The 22,449-nt window shown below is 48.6% G+C and overlaps 1 protein-coding gene across 3 annotated transcripts in view; it reads right to left on the bottom strand.

Annotated features, from left to right (window-relative positions):
• The window catches only part of SLC12A7 (solute carrier family 12 member 7), a 175,070-nt gene extending 154,112 nt beyond the window's left edge, over positions 1-20,958 (bottom strand). For 2 of the 3 annotated variants that reach the window (XM_069958580.1, XM_069958576.1), the window contains exon 1: positions 20,722-20,958. In XM_069958580.1, the coding sequence (XP_069814681.1) occupies positions 20,722-20,878 (157 nt within the window). In that variant the 5' untranslated portion in view covers positions 20,879-20,958. Of the gene's footprint in view, positions 1-20,534; positions 20,572-20,721 lie in introns of those variants that run through there. The other variant, XM_069958578.1, reaches the window with a different exon arrangement.
• Positions 20,959-22,449: the final 1,491 nt, after the last annotated feature.

Raw genomic sequence — 22,449 nt, 5'->3', positions numbered from 1 at the left:
CCTCCACCCTGCCCATTCCCCACCCAAAGCTGTTGCAGAACTTCTAGGCTGTGTTCCCACATTTCAGTTTCATACTTTTTTTTGATAAATTCTCTTTAAACTTTGAAGTTGAGCCCCACAATAAGTACTTTATCCATTATAAGAACCAGCCAAGCTTCCTGTGACATCACGCCCCCTTGTCAAGTCTGCATCATCAGCCTGTGCTCAGCAAACAAACTGGTAGAACCACAGATATGGTAATACATTATATAGACACATCTATATAACTTTTAATGTAATTTTAATAGAAACAAAAGTTTTCCCTATCTGGAGAACACCTTTAACCCTTTCACGTCAGCAATCTGTATATATATGTTCCTATTACACATATATATATACACGTATATATACGTTCCTGCTTTGACGGGGGTTTGTGATGAGAACGGGATCGCTGCAGAGATAGCGATCCCGCTCTCATCTGAGTGAGGCACCGGAGATAATGAGAATCAGCGGTCCGAAACGGCGGTCACTAATGGGCCGGTGCCGCCGCTGTATTTCATCTCCCCCCACCGTGAATCCACGGTGGGGGGAGATGAAATAAGTGAAATCACACCCCAGATCAAGCCCCCCTAGTGCCCCGATCACTATCCCCCCTCCCCGCGGCGGCCATCAGATCCAAGATCAGATCTGTTCACAGTGATCTTGTTGTAAAAATAAATGAAAGCCCCATGCTCTCCGCCACCGGAGGTAGCGAAGAGCATGGGGCAGTGATCGGGGACCCCCCTGTGGGGTCCCGGTACAAGCGATCAGCGGTATATACTATATACCGCTGATCGCTTGTACCATGTGCTCCAGGCACTTTTTATCCCCTGTCACCATGAATGATTGGTGACAGGGGATAAAAAGTGATGTGCCCCCACCCCCCAAGTCGCCCCCCACCCCCCCTGTCACCCCGTCACCCTCCCTACCCCTTATACATTACCTTATCCTGGAATTCCTTCCTCTTCGGCGTTCTGGCTGGTTATGAAGTGCGCATGCGCTCCACAACCAGCCAGCTCTGAAAATGTAAAGTGACAGAGACCAATTTGGTCTCTGTCACTAAACTATGATTACTGTGATAGAAAATATCACAGTAATCATAGTAATATAGTGAAAATGAATGTATAAAGTACAAAAAGTGACAAACATACAAAAAAAAATAAAACACACACTTATTATAGTAATAATTGCAGTTTACTCCCAAATTACCCCTAACCACTGCACGTTGCCCGTAACCACCGCACGTTGCCCGCGACCCCCTCCAGATTGTCCGTAATCACCCCAGATTGCCTGTAACCACCCCAAATTACCTATAAGCACTTCAGTCTATCCGTAACAATTCTAGATTGTCTGTAACCCCTCCAGGTTGCCTGTAACCACCGCAGGTTGCGCATAACCACCCCAGGTTGCCCGTAATCATGCCAGATTACACGTAACCCCCCCAGATTGCACGCAACCACCGCAGGTTGCGTCTGACCACCGCACGTCGCCTCTGACCACCGCACGTCGCCTCTGACCACCGCACGTCGCCAGTAACCCCCTCCAGATTACAGGTACCCACCTCAGATTACCTATTAGCACTTCAGTTTATCCGTAACCACCCCAGATTGTCTGTAACCACCCCAGAATGTCTGTAACCACCCCAGAATGTCTGTAACCACCCCAGATTGCCCGTAACCACAGCAGGTTGCCTGTAACCACCCTAGATTGTCTGTAACCACAGCAGGTTGCCTGTAACCACCCTAGATTGTCTGTAACCACAGCAGGTTGTCCGTATTCACCCCACGTTGCCCGTAACCACCCCAGATTGTCTGTAACCACCCCAGATTGTCTGTAACCACCCCAGATTGTCCGTAACCACCCCACGATGCCTCTAACCACAGCAGGTTGCCTGTAACCACCCCAGATTGTCTGTAACCACAGAAGGTTGTCCATATCCACCCCACGTTGCCCGTGACCACCCCATGTTGACCGTATCCACCCCAGACTGCCCGTAACCACCTCAGACTGCTCGTAACCACCTCAGACTGCCCGTAACCACCCCACATTACCTGTAATCTAATTTTTTTATTTTATTTTAGTAACTGCGCTATTCTAATAACTATTACTAGCTGCAGTTTTGCTCCAGCAAATTGGCGCTCCTTCCCTTCTGAGCCCTGCTGTGTGCCCATACAGTGGTTTATGCCCACATATGAGGTACCATTTTACTCAGAAGAAGCTGCGTTACAGATTTTGGGGTACGTTTTCTCTCCTGTTCCTCGTGAAAGTGAGAAATTTCAAACTAAACAAACATATTGGAAAAATTCGAGTTTTTCATTTTTACTGGCCAATTTTGAATACTTTCCTCTAATACCTGTGGGGTCAAAATGGTCACCACACCCCAAGATTAATTCTTTGTGGGGTGCACTTTCCAAAATGGGGTGACTTTTGGGGGGAATCTATTCTGCTGACACTACAGGGGCACTGCAAAGGCACCTGGCGCTCAGAAACTTCTTCAGAAAAATCTGCACTGAAAATGCTAATTGGCGCTCCTTCCCTTCTGAGCCTGGCTGTGTGCCCATACAGTGGTTTATGCCCACATATGGGGTACCGTTCTACTCAGGAGAACCTGCGTTACATATATTGGGGTGACATTTCTCTCCTGTTCCTCGTGAAATTGAGAAATTTCAAACTAAAGGAACATATTATTGGAAAAATTCAAGTTTTTCATTTTTACTGTCTACTTTTGAATACTTTCCTCTAATACTTTCCTCTAATACCTGTGGGGTCAAAATGCTCACCACACCCCAAAATGAATTCTCTGAGGGGTGTACTTTCCAAAATGGAGTGACTTATTAGGAGATTTTACTCTGCTGGCACTACAGGGGCACTGCAAATGCACCTGGCGCTCAGAAACTTCTTCAGCAAAATCTGCATTGAAAAAGCTAATTGGCTCTCCTTTCCTTCTGAGCCCTCCTGTGTGCCCATGCAGTGGTTTATGCCCACATTTGAGGTACCTTTTCACTGTAACCTGCGTTACAAATTTTGGGGTACTGTTTTTCTCTTGTTCCTTATAAAATTGAGAAATTTCAAACTAAAAGAACATAATATTGGAAAAATTTGAGTTTTTTATTTTTACTGTCTTCTTTTGAATACTTTCCTGTAATACCTGTGGGGTCAAAATGGTCACCACACACCAAGATGAATTCTTTGAGGGGTGCACTTTTCAAAAATGGGGTGACTTATGGGGAAGTTTCTCTCTGCTGACACTACAGGGGCACTGCAAACACACCTGGCGCTCAGCTTTTCCATTGCAGATTTTGCTGAAGAAGTTTCTGAGCGCCAGGTGTTTGCAGTGCCCCTGTAGTGTCAGCAGAAACTTCCCCATAAGTCACCCCATTTTGGAAAGTGCACCCCTCAAAGAATTCATCTTGGTGTGTGGTGACCATTTTGACCCCACAGGTATTACAGCAAAGTATTCAAAAGAAGACAGTAAAAATGAAAAACTCGAATTCTTCCAATAATATGTTCGTTTAGTTTGAAATTTCTCAATTTCACGAAGAACAAGAGAAAAAAAGTACCCCAAAGTTTGTAACGCAGGTTCTCCTGAGTACAATGGTACCCCATATGTGGGCGTAAACCACTGTATGGGCAAACAGGAGGGCTTAGAAGGAAGGGAGCGCCAATTAGCTTTTCCATTGCAGATTTTGCTGAAGAAGTTTCTAATTGGCGCTCCCTTCCTTCTGAGCCCGGCTGTGTGCCCGAACAGTGGTTTACGCCCACATATGGGGTACCGTTGTACTCAAGAGAACCTGCGTTATAAATTTTGGGGTGCTTTTTCTCTCATGTTCCTTTTGAAAATGAGAAACTTTAATCTAAACGTATATATTATTGGAAAATTTTAATGTTCCATTTTTTTACTGCCTAATTGTGAATACTTTCCTCCAGACCCTGTAGGGTCAAAATGCTCATTATACCCCTAGATGAATTCTTTAAGGTGTGTAGTTTCCAAAATGGGGTCACTTATGGGGTTTTTCAGGATACCAGACTTCTAAATCCATTTAAAAAAAAGTGGAAATTTTTAAGCCCCATAACACCCTAAGGTTACAAACCCACTTGGCGGGTCTGCAGCGAGTCTCCATGCTGCGTTTTTGCAGCGAGACTCGCTGCAGATCCCGGCCCTATGCTTTTAATGGCAGACAAACACGCAGCAGGGATGTACATCCCTGCTGCGAGTTTGTCTGCAGCCCTCCCCATTAACCCCCGGACGCCGGAGCTGATACTTCACCTGATCCCGGCTCCGGCGGTTCCCGATGTCTTCAGCAAGCCGGAGCGGGGTGAAGTATATGCTCCAGCCAGCCGCCCGCAGCCCCGGCCGCCAGATCGCCCCCCCGCAGCCCCGGCCGCCCGATCGCCCCCCCCGCAGCACCGATCGCACGCCCCCCCCCCGCAGCACCGATCGCTTACACGCCCCCCTGCAGCCCCGGCCGCTCGATCGGGGGGGGGCCGGGGCTGCGGGGGGGGGGGCGGCCGGGGCTGTGGGGGGGCGATCCGGCGGCCGGGGCTGCGGGGGGGCGATCGGGCTGCGGGCTGGGGGGGCGATCGGGCTGCGGGGGGGGGGGGGCGGCCGGGGCTGGGGGGGAGGCGATCGGGCGGCCGGGGCTGCGGGGGGGCAATCGGGCGGCCGGGGCTGCGGGCGGCTGGCTGGAGCATATACTTCACCTGGTCCCCGCTCCGGCTTGCTGAAGACATCGGGAACCGCCGGAGTCGGGATCAGGTGAAGTATCAGCTCCAGCGGCCGGGGGGGTTAATGGGGAGGGCTGCAGACAAACTCGCAGCAGGGATGTACATCCCTGCTGCGTGTTTGTCTGCCATTAAAAGCATAGGGCCGGGATCTGCAGCGAGTCTCGCTGCAAAAACGCAGCATGGAGAATCGCTGCAGACCCGCCAAGTGGGTTTGTAACCTAAAAAAGTAAAATATGTTTACCAAATTATGCCAGAATAAAGAAGACATATTGGTAATGTGACTTAGTAACTAATTTATGTGCCACGACGTCGACGTTCTTTTTTAGAAACAGAGAATTTCAAAGTTCATAAAATGCAAATTTTTCAAATTTTTCATGATATTTTGATGTTTTTCACAAAAAACACACAAAGTAGTGACCAAATTTTGCCACTAACATAAAGTGCCATATGTGACGAAAAAAACTATCTCAGAATCGCTAGCATACGTTAAAGGGGTAGTGCACCAAAAAATTTTTTCTTTTAAATCAACTGCTGCCATAAAGTGCCAGAGATTTGTAATTTACTTCTATTAAAAAATCTCAAGCCTTCCAGTACTTATCAGCTGCTGTGTGTCCAGCAGGAAGTGGTTTTCTTTCCTGTCTGACACAGTGCTCTCTGTTGCTTCCTCTGTCCATGTCAGGAACTGTCCAGAGAAGGAGCAAATCCCCATAGAAAACCTCTCCTGCTCTCCAGACTGGAAATAATACCACTTCCTGCTGGGCATACAGCAGCTGATAAGTACTGGAAGGCTTGAGATTTTTTAATAGAAGTAAATTACAAATCTCTGGCACTTCATGGCAGCAGTTGATTTGAAAGATAAAAATTTTGGGTGCACTACCCCTTTAACCCCTTAACGACATCGGGCGTAAATTTACGCCCTGATGCCGGTAAGGGAGTTCAGAGCGGGGCCGCGCGGCGGCCCCGCTCTGAACCGCGCCGGTCCCGGGTGCCGCGTGTAGCCCGGGACCGTAGGTATTAGCGGGCACGGTCCGATCGCCGTGCCCGCTAATACAGTTATCAGATGCAGCTGTCAAACATGACAGCTGCATCCGATTACCGGACGCAGCATCATCCCTGGTGTCTAGTGGGGAGATCGCTCCTCCGGGATGTTATCCCGGAGGAGCGATCTCCGTAACTGAAGCCGGCCGGGGACCGCTCCAAGATGGCGCCGTCCCCGGCTCGGCACTCGTTCACTTCCGGCTGCAGCAGCCGGAAGTAAACGAGTGCCTATCTCATGGATCTCTGCAGCATATCCAGGGCTCCAGACTAAAAAATTTACCTGGGAGCCATTGGCTCCTAACCTGAAAAATTTAGGCGCCAAATAGAATATTTGGTCGCCAACATTTTAAACCATGTAAAATTAATGTTATGTTACATGGGACTTACTGTGTGCAGAGGCCACGGCAGCCTCCTCCTCCTTTAGATCCTTTCTTTTCTTAGTTTGAAAATGTTCAACATGGAAACTTGCAACTTGACAACCATATACAGTCTGACTCCGTACTTCAGCTTCACTTGGCTAGCCTTTTAATGAGGCTTACTCTTCTGAACTTGAACTTAAAGGGAACCTGTCACCCCCGGTGACGGGGTGACAGGCTCCCAACCCCCCGTTAGAACCCCCTATACTCACCTCATCGCGCCGGGTCCCGCTTCTGAAGATGGTCGGGTCACGGAGATCTCAGCCGCTGCAGCCCGGCGTGCGCTGAGAGATGAGTCCAACGCTCATAGAGAATGACGGGAGAGTCCAGTGCTCCGTCATTCTCTATGAGTGTTGGACTCGTCTCTCAGTGTGCGCGCCGGGCTGCAGCGGCTGAGATCTCCGTGACCTGACCACCTCCAGAAGCGGGACCCGGCGCGATGAGGTGAGTATAGGGGATTCTAACGGGGGGTTGGGAGCCTGTCACCCCATCACCGGGGGTGACAGGTTCCCTTTAAAAGCTTGCAACAGTCTATACATACTGAGCTAGACTTATGACTGCAGCCATAGTGACCCCCCACAAGATGTGTATATAGATAGATATATCTCTCACCTAGTGACTAATGCAAGTGACCCCCTACAATACAGACACCTGAGGGGCCCTGATAATAATAATTGTGCCCTACACTTATAGATGGCCCCCTCCCCTTATAGATGACCCCCTCCTTTTATAGATGACCCCCTCTACCCCCATTATAGATTCCCCCTCCTCCCCCCCATTATAGATGCCCCCTCTTCTCCCCCCCTTATAGATACCCCCTCCCCTTATAGATGACGCCCTCTACCCCCATTATAGATGCCCCCTCCTCCCCCCCCATTATAGATGCCCCCTCCTCCCCCCCCATTATAGATGCCCCCTCCTCCCCCCCCATTATAGATGCCCCCTCCTCCCCCCCCATTATAGATGCCCCCTCCTCCCCCCCATTATAGATGCCCCCTCCTCCCCCCCATTATAGATGCCCCCTCCTCCTCCCCATTATAGATGCCCCCTCTTCTCCCCCCCTTATAGATACCCCCTCCCCTTATAGCTAGCCCCCTCTCCCCCCCTTGAAGATGGCCCCTCTTCTCCCCCTATTATAGATGCCCCCCCTTCTCTTCCCCCCATTATAGATGGCACTCTCTTCTCCCCCCATTATAGATGCCCCCCCTTTCCTCTATGCTAAGCAGTATTTAAAAAAAACAAACACACAAACTCACCTGACAACCCGCTCCCCCGGCGATCCTCTTCTTCTTCGGACGCTGTCCCCGGCTGATGCGCGGCTGCCGGGGGTGTCCCGTCCTATCCCCGGCAGCGCGGCGCATCAGTGAGCTCTCTGTACGCCGGGGCTGTGACTTCTGACACAGGAAGCGTCTCTGACGCGCGCTTCCTGTGCCGGAAGTCAGGGCCCCAGGCAGCTCACTGATGCGCCGCGCTGCCGGGGATAGGACGGGACACCCCCGGCAGCCGCGCATCAGCCGGGGATACTTAAAGAGACAGAGCGCCGCCGCCGGGGCCAGTCGCAAATGGCGCCCAGATTAATAAATCTGGGCGCCATTTGCAAAATATCAGTCGCATTGCCGACCATTTTGGTCGCCATCTGGAGCCCTGATATCTATGCTGCAGAGATCTCAATGAGAGATCAAAGCACTTATACTAGAAGTCCCCCAGGGGGGCTTCTAGTATAAGTGTAAAAGTTAAAAAAAAAATGTCATTATTAGTAAAAAAAACCCTCCCCTAATAAAAGTCTGAATCACCCCCCTTTTCCCAGGTTATAAATAAAAGTAAATAAATAAATAAACATGTTTGCTATCGCCGCGTGCGTAATCGCCCGAACTATTAATTAATCACATTCCTGATCTCGCACGGTAAACGGCGTCAGCGCAAAAAAATCCCAAAGTGCAAAATTGCGCATTTTTGGTCGCATCAAATCCAGAAAAATTGTAATAAAAAGTCAAAAAGTCGTATATGCGCAATCAAGGTACCGATAGAAAGAACACATCTTGGCGCAAAAAATGACACCTGACACAGCCCCATAGACCAAAGGATAAAAGCGCTATAAGCCTGGGAATGGAGCGGTTTTAAGTGTCGTATATTTGTTGACAATGGTTTAAATTTTTTACAGGCCATCAGATACAATATAAGTTATACATGTTACATATCGTTTTAATCGTAACGACTTGAGGAACATATATACAAGTCAGTTTTACCCGTTTTTGCGTTTTTTTTTTCAATTTCACCACACTTTGAATTTTTTTCTGGTTTCGCAGTGTACTTTATGCAAAAATTTAGCCTGTCATTGCAAAGTACAATTAGTGACGCAAAAAATAAGGGCTCATGTGGGTCTCTAGGTGGAAAAATGCAAGTGCTATGGCCTTTTATGCACAAGGAGGAAAAACCGAAAACGCAAAAATCGAAATTTGCTCTGTCCTTAAAGGGTTAAAGCATCACTGAGTTATAAGAGCATAAAGTGAGACAGGTCAGATTTTGAAAAATTAGCCTGGTCATTAAGGCCCAAACTAGCTGCAGCACGAAGGGGTTAATAAACAGCAATGAGAAGGCTAAAGTTTAAAAAAAATTTAATCAAGTTTAATTTATAATAGAAACATAAAATGTAATGTGTACACCATGATTTAGCTCACATGCAGAATACAACTAGAGCAGAAGTAGATTGGTCATGTTTAGTTACAATATACAGCAGTTGAAAGCTTTCAGTGATTTCTGGTGTGCGTTTGTTTGTTTGGAATATTTCCATGACACATCTCCTTCAATTGTATTTGAAACTAGAGTTTCTTCCGCTATATTTTTCTCACATCCTGTATTATGATGTAGGTTTGGCTTTTCTTCCTTATAAGGCTAGATTTTTTTTTATGTATTTTTAGTCGTATGGATTGTCTGAAAAGTGCTCAGCAATCTAAACAATGATTTACAATTTTTATCATTTAAAATTCTAATGAAAAGTAAATATCACTACATGCACATGGTTCTGAATCACATGCACATACTGCATAATTAAGAGTTCAGTTTTAAATACAAAAATATTTGCTTAAGTACCATATAATAATTATAAAATAGTTTTACCAAGACAAAAAAAAAAAAAAATTAGAAGGGGAATTTACTGAGACCAGTTCACATGACATTCTTAAAGTGACTCTGTACCCACAATCTGTCCCCCCCCCCCCCCCCCCCAAACCACTTGTACCTTCGGATAGCTGCTTTTAATCCAAGATCTGTCCTGGGGTCCGTTCGTCAGGTGATGCAGTTATTGTCCTAAAAAACAACTTTTAAACTTGCAGCCCCGTGCCCAATGGGAGTATCTGTGCCCTAACTTTGCACCACCCCTCCGTTCCTCCTCCCCACCCTCTTCATCATTAGGAATGCCACTGGAACATTTTTTGCTGTCTGAACATTGCACAGGTGCCTTAATGATACATCCCATGTTCAGTATTCACACAGCTAAGGAATAGAAGACAATCTGCCTGGAGCATTCCTAATGATGAGGAGGGCGGGGAGGAGGGACAGAGAGGTTGTTCCAGCCTAATGCATACACAATCTAAGCCCCGGCCGTTGGGCACGGGGCTCCCAGTTTAAAAGTTGTTTTTTAGGACAATAACTGCATCACCTGCCGAACGGACCCCAGGACAGATCTTTGATTAAAAGCAGCTATCTGAAGATACAAGCGGTTTGGGGGGGGCTCAAATTGTGGGTACAGAGTCGCTTTAAAGGAGTTGGCCAGGCTAAGAAACACATGGTCAGTACCTCTTCTGTCCTTAGTTTAGACCCTGCTCTGTGTCACAGCACAAAAAAAAAAAAAAAAAAAAAAAAAAAAAAGATTTAAAAACATGGGATCACATAGCAGATCCTTTACATGTGAATGGATCCTTAAGGGGATTTTAGCACTAGGTTTATGCTGCCTTAAATGAGGGCAGAATAAACTTGTCACAGAAATGCTGAGTAGAACAATGTTTTACTTTACATTATTCTGTTCAGCCATTCTTCTGATAACCAGGAGAATGGGCTTCAAGCTGATTGACAACTCTTTGCCTATATGCCGTTAATATACATAACTAGAAAATGTACCCGGCGCTGCCCGGGTATAAAGTGTCAGTGTGTTAATTAGATTTGCTCTAAGGTGCCCAGGAGGCCAATCTAAAGGTATTGTTTCATCTGAGTTAATCAGTGGAATTAGTGTATACCTGTAGTGCATAGTTAGAAGGGTTCTGTATACCTACAGTGTATAGTTTTTAGGGGTCTTGCATATCTGTAGTGCATAGTTGGGGGGTGGGGGGGCTGTATATCTATAGTGTATAGTTGGGGGGTCCTGTGTACCTGTATTGTGTAGTTGGGGGGCTGTATACCTGTAGTGTATAGTTGAGGAAGGTCCTGTATACCTGTACTGTATAGTTCAGGGGTTCTGTATACCTGTAGTATATAGTTGGTGCTGTATACCTGTAATATATAGTTGGTGGAGGTGTTGTATACCTGTAGTGTATAGTTTGAGGGTCCTGTATACCTGTAGTATAGAGTTGGTAAAGGTGCTGTATACCTGTAGTATAGAGTTGGTGGAGGTCCTGTATACCTGTAGTATAGAGTTGGTGGAGGTCCTGTATACCTGTAGTGTATAGTTTTGGGTTCCTGTACACCTGTAGTGTATAGTTTGGGGTCCTGTATACCTGTAGTATATAGTTGGTGGAGGTCCTGTATACCTGTAGTGTAAAGTTTGGGGGGTCCTGTATACCTGTAGTAAAGAGTTGGTGGAGGTGCTGTATACCTGTAGTATAGCGTTGGTGGAAGTCCTGTATACCTGTAGTGTATAGTTTTGAGGTCCTGTATAGTTTGGGGTCCTATATACCTGTAGTATATAGTTGGTGGAGTTCCTGTATACCTGCAGTGTATAGTTTTGGGTCCTGTATACCTGTAGTATATAGTTGGTGGAGGTTCTGTATACCTGTAGTATATAGTTGGTGGAGGTTCTGTATACCTGTAGTATATAGTTGGTGGAGGTCCCATGCACCTGTAGTGTATAATTTTGGGGTCCTGTATACCTGTAGTGTCCTGTATAAATGCAGGGTCGTATTTACCATTAGGCACCCATGGTCTGGTGACTAGGGTACACCTTGCAGAGGGGCAGTACCCTCCCATTCAGACTTGCAAGAAAATCTGGTGTCTTTTCGAGGGTAGGTATGGCGGTATTGGTCAGGTCTGGTATAGCGGTGTTATCCAGTCACAGTATGGCGGTATTGGTCAGGTCTGGCAGTGTTATTCAGTCACAGTTTGTCGGTATTAAACAGGTCTAGTATGGCAGTGTTATCCAGTCACAGTATGGCGGTATTGGTCAGGTCTGGTATGGCAGTGTTATCCAGTCACAGTATGGCGGTATTGGTCAGGTCTGGTATGGCAGTGTTATCCAGTCACAGTATGGCGGTATTGGTCAGGTCTGGTATGGCAGTGTTATCCAGTCACAGTATGGCGGTATTGGTCAGGTCTGATATGGCAGTGTTATCCAGTCACAGTATGGCGGTATTGGTCAGGTCTGGTATGGCAGTGTTATCCAGTCACAGTATGGCGGTATTGGTAAGGTCTGGTATGGCGGTGTTATCCAGTCACAGTATGGCGGTATTGGTCAGGTCTGGAATGGCAGTGTTATCCAGTCACAGTATGGCGGTATTGGTCGGGCCTGGTGTGGCGGTGTTAAATGTGACCTCTGGAGCTATTACCTACCAATTTTTTATGATGCTAATTAGTGAGTGAAGATGGGGCATCCTCAGGTTTAATGCTTTGGGCAGCAGTAGCTGGTAATATGGCCCTGTATACATGTACTGTATAGATAGAGTAGGGGGGCCTGTATACATGTACTGTATAGATGGAGTAGGGGGGCCTGTATACATGTACTGTATAGATGGAGTAGGGGGGCCTGTATACATGTACTGTATAGATGGAGTAGGGGGTCCTGTATACATGTACTGTATAAATGGAGTTGGGGGTCCTGTACACATGTACTGTATAGATGGAGTAGGGGGTCCTGTATACATGTACTGTATAGATGGAGTAGGGGGGCCTGTATACATGTACTGTATAGATGGAGTAGGGGGTCCTGTATACATGTACTGTATAAATGGAGTTGGGGGTCCTGTACACATGTACTGTATAGATGGAGTAGGGGGTCCTGTATACATGTACTGTATAGATGGAGTAGGGAGTCTACCAGTTATTTCTGTGGATGTTGCGAGGCAGCTGCCCTAGCAACCAATCAGATTCCAGCTCCCTATGAAAATGAAAATAGTAATCCTATTGGTTGCTAAGGCTCCCAACTGCCGTTTCCTCTGGGCAGAGCTGCAGCTAATTATATCACCTGTGTGTGCAGTGTGGAGATTTTTCCATTCATTTCTATGGGCCGCTCTTCCCCCTCCCCCACCCCTCCTGTACATCTGACGGGGACGGGACCTTCGCTATAACCTTCCCAGACACCCAATGTATCTATGTGCCAAATTTGGGGTCAAACGGTTCAGGTGTTTGGAAGTCTATACGGGACAGACAGACAGATAGATAGACAGACTTTGATTTTTATGATATAGATATAAGCAGGAAACTGCAAATCATTGGCCAGTAGGTAGAGGGAGCTGGCGCTCATGAATATCTAGAACTACTCAGCACACACACATATCATAGAGAGGACTAGTGTGAGGTTCTCAAAGTCCTTGTTATTCCGGAGTAGATCTTTGAATCAGCTTCACAGAACAATGTAGGCGATACATCATTCTGTTCATCTTCTCTGTCACTAGTTTATAGTAGTCTTAGATAGGTCATTATTAAATTTACTTACAGTCTCTTTAACCCCTAGGTGAAACAGCCATTTTTTTAATTTTTGCGCTTTCCTTTTTTCCTCCTCGTGTATATAAGGCCATAGTGCGTGCATTTTTCCACCTAGAGACTAGGGCTGGGCGGTATACCGCAAAAATACCAATACCGTCACTGGCGTCGGTTAACCGACCTCAACTCTGCCAGGACTCTGCGGTATTTTTCCTCCCCTCACCTAGCGGCCGCTTGCCAGGTATCTGCGGTATTTTTCCTCCCCTCACCTAGCGGCCGCTTGCTCTGCTCCCCTCAGGCTTCCTCGCGTCCCTCCTCCTCCGCTGCCTGGCCTGGGTAAAACTATTCTGCTGCCTGGGGAGGGCGTGCGCCATGTGTGACGCTCGGCTCAGGACATTGATAACAGTGCTGCTGGGGGTAAGGAAGAAGGTTGGAGATGTGACTGTTTCCAGGTAGCAGCTCCCCCTCCAGTGTGTGCTCATCGCTGCTGCTGCTGCTGCTGCCGGACGGCTCTGGAAGCTGCACTCACAGCGAGCCGTGGCCCCCCTCTCCCTCACATACAGTGGCTGCAGGGGGTCAGGTACAGGTCAGCACATCCTCCCTCCACCGGGCACCGCAGTCTGTCCCGCGCAGGAATCCTCAGCGCCCGTTATCATTTGTCAGTGTTGGAAGCAGCTGTGTGCGACGCTCTGCCCGGGACACTGACAGCAGATATATGTGACAGGGAGGATTCCTGTGTGGGAGAGAGCGGTGCCCGGGGGAGCAAGGAGGTGCCGACCCCATACCTGACCCCAATTGTATGTGCGGAAGGGGGGAGGGGTCAGGGCAGAACAGCAGGTAAAATAGATAGATAGATTGATATGAGAGAAATTAGATGGATTATAAATAGATAGATATAGATATGTCTCATATATCTATCTCCTATCTATCTATGTCCTATCTATAATCTATCTATAATCTATGTCCTATCTATAATCTATCTATAATCTATGTCCTATCTATAATCTATCTATAATCTATGTCCTATCTATCTCCTATCTATCTCCTTCCTATCTATCTCCTTGGCGTCTCCTATGTCTCCTAAGTGCCACTTGAAAATGGCATAGGAGACGCCGAAACGTCGTGTTTCAAATGGGTGTGGTTTTCAAAAGGGGCGTGTCATAATTATCGCTCAATTTATCGTTACCGCGGCAATATGTACGATAAACCGCGATATTAATTTAGGCCATTATCGCCCAGCCCTACTAGAGACCCAGATGAGCCCTTATTTTTTGAGCCACTAATTGAACTTTGTAATGGCAAACGTAAATTTTGCCTAAAATGGCAAACGTAAATTTTGCCTAAAATATGCAGTAAAAACAGAAAAAAATGCAGTTTTTATGCTGTTGGCCCTAGGGTAAAACTGACTTCTTATATATGTTCCTCAAGTCAGTACGATTACAACAACATAACAATTTTTTTTTTTTAATAAATAAAAGAAAAAAATTTTTTTTACACACATACAAGTCGTCCCTCTGGGTAAAGTAAAGCCACATTGATCTCTCATTGAGATCTATGCAGTATATAGTGGATAGATCCATGAGATCAGTGTTCTATTGCTCTCAGCTGCTGCAGCCAAGAGCGTTAGAATGCCTAGCCAGGATCAGCTCCATTACGGCGCAGACCCTGGCCCGGTACAGATGCGGGGATCTCTCCTCAACTTTGACAGCTGCATCTAAATGCCTAACTAGCGGGCACGGCGATCGGACCGTGCATACTAATAGCCGGAATTGTGGCGGTTCAGAGCGGGGTCGCCGCGCGACCTCCCTCTGAACTCCCCTAGCGACACCAGGACGTACAGTAATGTCCTGGTGCATCTAGGGGTTAGAGAGCCTCTGTCATTGGGTTTACGATGGCCTATCTCAGAGTAGCATAAAGTAGTGACAGAAGCTGAACAGAATGATGTATCACCTACATTTTTCTGTATCCTCCTAAATACCATTGCCAATAAGTGTTCCTCTCCATTATGTACATGAGCCCAGAAGTCCTCAATATTCAAATGAAGCAGAAAACTCCACCCACCAGCTGATGATTGGCAGTTATCTATCCATGCTGTGTATAGACAGTCACCTGTCAATCAGCAGCTGTAGGGCGGGGGAGGGGTGCGGTAAGAATCGCATTAAGTAAGTTATGTAAGTTACACTGATCTGTTCAACTATTCTGTCACTAGTTAATGCTGCCCTCATTTAAGACAGCATAAGCCTAGTGACAGATCCCGTTCAATTCAACTATTCTGTAAAACATATCTATTAATTTATGTCTTTAAAAGTTATTGTGCTAACCTTTAAAAGGCATACCAGTCATAAAATGCCCATAAATGGCTAAAACAGACTTCAGGCATGCCAAAAGCAGCTTTATGGTCCTTCCAAAAGGACATGAGACCTTTCAGTCTGTGGCTATACTCCAAAATTCACTCTGAACCCCTAGATGTCCTTATTTAAAGTGCTATTGTCTCACAAAGTCTTCAAAGAGTATTACAAAAGTGCTGAACAGATGCTCACAGTAAAAAGGTGACTTCTAAATTTGGAGCATTAGCGGCCTGGAAATAATTTACTGGCAAACAATGCAGCACAACAGGTGCAGTACGGGAAGAAAGAAACAACACCATCATCACCACCACCTAGGAGTATCACACTGTATAGTAACATGTAGTAAAAAATGACCAAGTCATAGCAGACATAGCACTTTATCAGAAATAAAATAAAATAAAAAAAAAACCTCTGGTACCACTTACTGTAGGAGAGGCCATTGAGGTTTAATCATTGGGGGTCTGCGTTTTGATACTGCTGCTGGTCCATTTGGTTAGGACTGAATGGGAAGAGTTGCAGTACCAGACAATGATGCCCATTTGGAAAAGCTGCTGTTTCTGTGTAACAATGCAGGACACAAAAAAAAAAAAAAAAAAAAAAAAGGAAAAGAAAAGCTAGCTACCACGTCAGGCTAACTTAAAGAGGTTGTTTTGGACTTTTCAATAAATTAGCATTGCATTGACTTCTGTGGTGTTGTATGTTCTATATCAACTTACATTATTTATTTCTAGCTCCTCTTATTGAAAAGTCCTGGACCACCACTTTAATATTTTTTAAAAATTCTTGTTGTATACACTGTCATACATGCCATAAGGTATGGCGACGTATATTGCGCTAGGCCCATTTACTTTTACATTTACTAGACTGAACATAGTCTAGTTATAACTACATCAATCTGTTTATGAACATATACTTTTATTTTATGGGCATTGATCAATCAGAAAACTGTCAAAACGACATGCCGACGTGCACCTGCTCTGTTTGGGACAGTACCACGTCCAGCGATTGTCTGAGCAGCGTGTCCCTTCAGAAGCTTCAGCGACTGCTGTGGTGAGCAGGGAACAGGCAGGAGAACGCTTATTATCTATATACCCATAAATACGTCAGCCACCGACAGGGCGCCTCCTATTACATGGAGCGACGCGTGGTCAGAAGTTCATAATTTTTAAGCTAGCTAAAATTGGGAAATGATCAGCTCCTTGTCTATATTACAAGGGGTGATAACTGGCTGATTCTGCCGTATTGGTCAGATAATCACCCCATGTAATAGGACCCTAAAGGTGGGTTTACAAGTATGTACCTGCAGTTGATTTCATGCTGCGAGTTCGCAGCGAAATGCACTGCGGTTACCTTCCCAGTCACTTCAGGGCAGCTCACCGATTGGCTGAGCGCAGGGAGCACAATGACAAACCCGCTGCAAGTAAGTCATCTCATTGAAGTGACTGGCAAGGTATGCGCCGCAGATTTCACTGCAAACTCGCAGCATGAAATCTGCTGCGGATAAGGTATGTATTAACCCACCCTAAGGCTGCCTAGAAAACAGATATAGCCTATTGTCCCTATTCCACGGGCCTCGTTCCCCGCTCGCTGCCGCTGCTATCCCACGCGGCAGCGGCAAGCGGGTGAGTCGGAGGGGCCGCAGGGAGCCCATGGGCAGCCCATAGGATACAGCAGCGTCTGCTGCCAACGCTCCTATTCCACGGAGCGGGGGCAGCAGATGGTTGTTGTAGCAGTTTGTTTTTCAACATGTTGAAAAACAAACGACTGCAACGATCAGCCGACATGAACGATGTCGGCTGATCGTTGCTGTCAATTCCACTGGACGATTATCAGCCGTAATGGCAGATATCGTCCGATAATCGTTCCGTGGAATAGGGCCTTAAGGTTGTACCAATGTTTTCCAGGACTCTTTAGGGCTGCATTCAACTTCTGCATCCACCAGTAATCAAATGCTGTGATCAAGATTTGCTCATCTCTAGTCTGCAGCACTTGGGTGTCTTTATCAAGGATTATATCATGCCTTTCAGTAGTCTCCCATGCTTCTGTATCCCAGAAATAATGTATATTTGTCACTACAACATTAGAGCTTATATTCCTTGCTCATCTCTCCTGTACATTTATTTTAATTATATGCCTATGATTTCATTTGGCATACTGAACCCATTCCAGCATATTGATATATAGAACTTTCTACAATATGATGTATAAAGCACCTTAAATGCTGGGAAACCTATCTGACCTATAACCTCTAATGGAGAGAGCACAGAGTCTCTGGCAGCTGCTGGCTCCTGGGCTAAAATCTATTAAAGGAGAAGTCCGGTGAAAATTTTTATTAAAGTATTGTATTGCCCCCCAAAATTTATACAAATCACCAATATACATTTACTATGGGAAATGCACATAACATGCTTTTTTCCCTGCACTTACTACTACATCAAGGCTTCACTTCTAGGATAAAATTGTCATGTCACAACCCGACTCCTAGAGCTGTGCGGCTGTGGCTGCTGGAGAGGATGATGGCAGTGGGATGCTCAGTGTCCCTCAGTATTCCTGTGATAACTGTATATTGGGGATTTGTATAACTTTTGGGGGGCAATACAATAATTTCTAAAAAAAAATTCACCGGACTTCTCCTTTAGGGTGCCTTCACACGTAACGAAATCCGCTGCGGATCCAGTGCCATTCATCCCTATAAGAGCACATACTCGCAGGGGGATTGACACTGATGGCGGTGCACTGATTGGCTGAGCAGGACCGGAATCGGGAGCCTCTTATGCAGCCGCGTAGCCGAGCAGGTAATGTATGCTCTCGGCGGCGGGCTGCAGGGGGTTAACTCACATACTCACAGCGGGATGCCAATCCCGCTGCGAGTATTTGCTCTGCTCTCGTAGGGATGAATGGCACTTGATCCGCAGTAGATTTCGCAGAGTAAAATCCGCTGCGAATCCGTTGCGTGTGAAGGCACCCTGAAGGTGGATAAAATGTATGTACCCTCCCCCGCTCCCCCTATAAATCTGGAGGATTTTTTTCCTAGGGAGAGGACTATGTGCCCAGCCTATGCCCCGCTCTGAGCACCCATGTGCAGCTGGGGAGGGGACTATGTGCCCAGCCTATGCCCGGCTCTGAGCACCCATGTGCAGCTGGGGAGAGGACTATGTGCCCAGCCTATGCCCGGCTCTGAGCACCCATGTGCAGCTGGGGAGAAGACTATGTGCCCACACTGCCCAGCCTATGCCCCGCTCTGAGCACCCATGTGCAGCTGGGGAGGGGACTATGTGCCCAGCCTATGCCCCGCTCTGAGCACCCATGTGCAGCTGGGGAGAGGACTATGTGCCCAGCCTATGCCCCGCTCTGAGCACCCATGTGCAGCTGGGGAGAAAACTATGTGCCCAGCCTATGCCCCACTCTGAGCACCCATGTGCAGCTGGAGAGAAGACTATGTGCCCAGCCTATGCCCCACTCTGAGCACCCATGTGCAGCTGGGGAGAGGACTATGTGCCCAGCCTATGCCCGGCTCTGAGCACCCATGTGCAGCTGGGGAGAAGACTATGTGCCCACACTGCCCAGCCTATGCCCCGCTCTGAGCACCCATGTGCAGCTGGGAAGAGGACTATGTGCCCAGCCTATGCCCAGCTCTGAGCACCCATGTGCAGCTGGGGAGAGGACTATGTGCCCAGCCTATGCCCGGCTCTAAGCACCCATGTGCAGCTGGGGAGAGGACTATGTGCCCAGCCTATGCCCGGCTCTGAGCACCCATGTGCAGCTGGGGAGAGGACTATGTGCCCAGCCTATGCCCCGCTCTGAGCACCCATGTGCAGCTGGGAAGAGGACTATGTGCCCAGCCTATGCCCAGCTCTGAGCACCCATGTGCAGCTGGGGAGAGGACTATGTGCCCAGCCTATGCCCAGCTCTGAGCACCCATGTGCAGCTGGGGAGAGGACTATGTGCCCAGCCTATGCCACGCTCTGAGCACCCATGTGCAGCTGGGGAGAGGACTATGTGCCCACACTGCCCAGCCTATGCCCTGCTCTGAGCACCCATGTGCAGCTGTGAAGAGGACTATGTGCCCAGCCTATGCCCCGCTCTGAGCACCCATGTGCAGCTGGGGAGAGGACTATGTGCCCACACTGCCCAGCCTATGCCCCGCTCTGAGCACCCATGTGCAGCTGTGAAGAGGACTATGAGCCCAGCCTATGCCCAGCTCTGAGCACCCATGTGCAGCTGGGGAGAGGACTATGTGCCCAGCCTATGCCCCGCTCTGAGCACCCATGTGCAGCTGTGAAGAGGACTATGTGCCCAGCCTATGCCCAGCTCTGAGCACCCATGTGCAGCTGGGGAGAGGACTATGTGCCCAGCCTATGCCCGGCTCTGAGCACCCATGTGCAGCTGGGGAGAGGACTATGTGCCCACACTGCCCAGCCTATGCCCCGCTCTGAGCACCCATGTGCAGCTGTGAAGAGGACTATGTGCCCAGCCTATGCCCAGCTCTGAGCACCCATGTGCAGCTGGGAAGAGGACTATGTGCCCAGCCTATGCCCCGCTCTGAGCACCCATGTGCAGCTGTGAAGAGGACTATGTGCCCAGCCTATGCCCAGCTCTGAGCACCCATGTGCAGCTGGGGAGAGGACTATGTGCCCAGCCTATGCCCAGCTCTGAGCACCCATGTGCAGCTGGGGAGAGGACTATGTGCCCAGCCTATGCCCGGCTCTGAGCACCCATGTGCAGCTGGGGAGAGGCCTGAGGGGCCCCACTCTGAGCCCCATCTGTCACACTGGGGCCCCGGCACTTGTTGACAGCGCAGCCCGACTCTATCGCTGAGAAGCCGGCAGGAGCGCGGACAGATGTGCAGCCCAGATAAGGCAGCGGCCGCCTCAGCAATCTCCTCCCTGCAGCCCATCCACCGCCTATCTATATACACCGCAGTAACTATATATACACCGCCGTAACTATATAGACTCCGCACTATACCGGCAGATCGGACGCCAGCCACTGACACCTGTAGAGCGCCGACTACTCCGGCAGCAGATCCCTCCAGTGCCCACAGCTACCCCCAAACCAGGTAACACCGCTGCCAGGCGCCACACAACTCAACGGAACAGATGGAGACACTGATTTAGCGATAGTGAATGGCAGGAAACGTTACCGGTGCCGCCCGTCCCTCCTCTGCTATCACAATGATCTGGCAGCCAAGGGCACGGTAATAACGGCGGGTACGGGTCGTGTCGGTAACATTATACAGCACGGTCATCAGGATAACGGGAGACAGTACCGGTGCACTTGGCGCACACGCTGCGCCATCACATAGTAGCGGGCGCCGGGCTATCACTCACCATACTTGTTGGGCTCCCGGGAATATTCCAGGATCGGGACGGTGACAGAGGGATCCTCTCCAGCCTCACTCAGTGTGAGGTACGCCTGGCTGTCGGGCTGCTGGTCCTCCTCCGCCTCTCCGGGGGAAGCCGGGGTCACTATAAAGCGGTTCGCCATGGAGCTTCCAGTACAATAGTAAGTGCACAGGAGATGCGCCGCCTCAGGGGATCAGCCGCTCACTCCCAGGGCGGGTACCGTCTGCGTTACCTACAGGCTGACAATACGCGCACAGCCCCGGACCCATGTGCGGGGGGCGGGCCCGGGCTCCTCCTCTCACCCCGGCTCCTGGGGGACCGCTCTGCATGGCGGCCCGCTCCTCTCGCTATCAGCTACAGAGTTATAGGAGTTATTAGAGTATGTTCACACTTATGGGGCAGGGAGGGAATGACAATAGGGAGTACAGATGGCTACAGACACCTGCAAACCATGACATCCAAGGAAATCATCTGATGTCCCAGCCAGACAACATAGGAGGCACTGTATAGGGATGTGCCTGCCACAGCTGATCCTCACAGCTCTCAGAACTCTGTGGGTATTACCATAGCTCTTTTATGTGTTAAAGGGGAACTCCAGGTAGAGCTTAAAAAAAATGAAACTTTTGCAGAAGCATAAAGCATTACTTACCTTATCTATTCCAGTTTTGAAACTGGAAATCAAAATCAAATCAAAATCCATTTGTTTTGGGGTTTTTTGTTCTCTATTGTGTGGCTGTATTTCCTGGTTGAGCAGTTGTACACAGTACTACAGGTTCCAGAGTGCAATGCTTTCCTTCAGCTGTTTATCACAGTCCTCCACCCTGCACATTCCCTGTCCAAATCTGTTGCTGAACGTCTAGGCTGTGTTCACACATTGCAACTTTATTGTGTTACTGAATTATTTGCAATACTTATTTCACTGTTGTCCCACCCACACAGCACGCTGTATTCTCTACCTGTAACACCACACAGCACGCTGTATTCTCTACCTGTAACACCACACAGCACGCTGTATTCTCTACCTGTAACACCACACAGCACGCTCTATTCCAGGGGTCCTCAACTGGCGGACCGCGGTCCGAACCCGGACCGCGGAGGCCAGCTGTCCGGACCCCTGGTCAGACCTCCTAACCGCCCCGGATCCGGTCCGTCCCGCTCCCCACCACACTGCCTCCTGCCCCATAGGCGTACTGTCCTTAGATGTCAGTACGCCTGTGGGGCTGGGGGCAGTGTCGGTCCGGCCCCCGGCTGATACGCGCTCTCTAGGGATGTCCCGGGGATTCCCCAGCAGAGCGCGCACCACAGACCTCAGTGTACGCTGCGGGCCTGTCCTTCCCGGAAGTGCAGGACGGCGGCGTACGCTGAGGTCACTGATGCGCGCTCTGCTGGGGAATCCCCGGGACATCCCTACAGAGCGCGTATCAGCCGGGGGCCGGACCGACGGGAAGAGAAGAAGACAGCCGCAGCGGGGAACGAGGTGCTAGGTGAGTTGTTTTTGTTATTTTTTTTTTCTGTCTGGGGGGCATCTACAAGGGGAGAGCGCACAGGTGGACTATATACTACAGGGGGGACCTCACAGGGGGCTATATACTACTGGGGGGAGCGCACAGGGGGCTATATACTACAGGGGGGACCTCACAGGGGGCTATATACTACTGAGGGGGCTATATACTACTGGGGGGAGCGCACAGGGGGTTATATACTACAGGGGGG

The sequence above is a fragment of the Dendropsophus ebraccatus genome, chromosome 2 (assembly GCF_027789765.1).
Source record: "Dendropsophus ebraccatus isolate aDenEbr1 chromosome 2, aDenEbr1.pat, whole genome shotgun sequence".
NCBI classification, from domain to species: Eukaryota; Metazoa; Chordata; class Amphibia; order Anura; family Hylidae; genus Dendropsophus; species Dendropsophus ebraccatus.
This window is presented reverse-complemented; position numbering and strand designations above follow the sequence as displayed.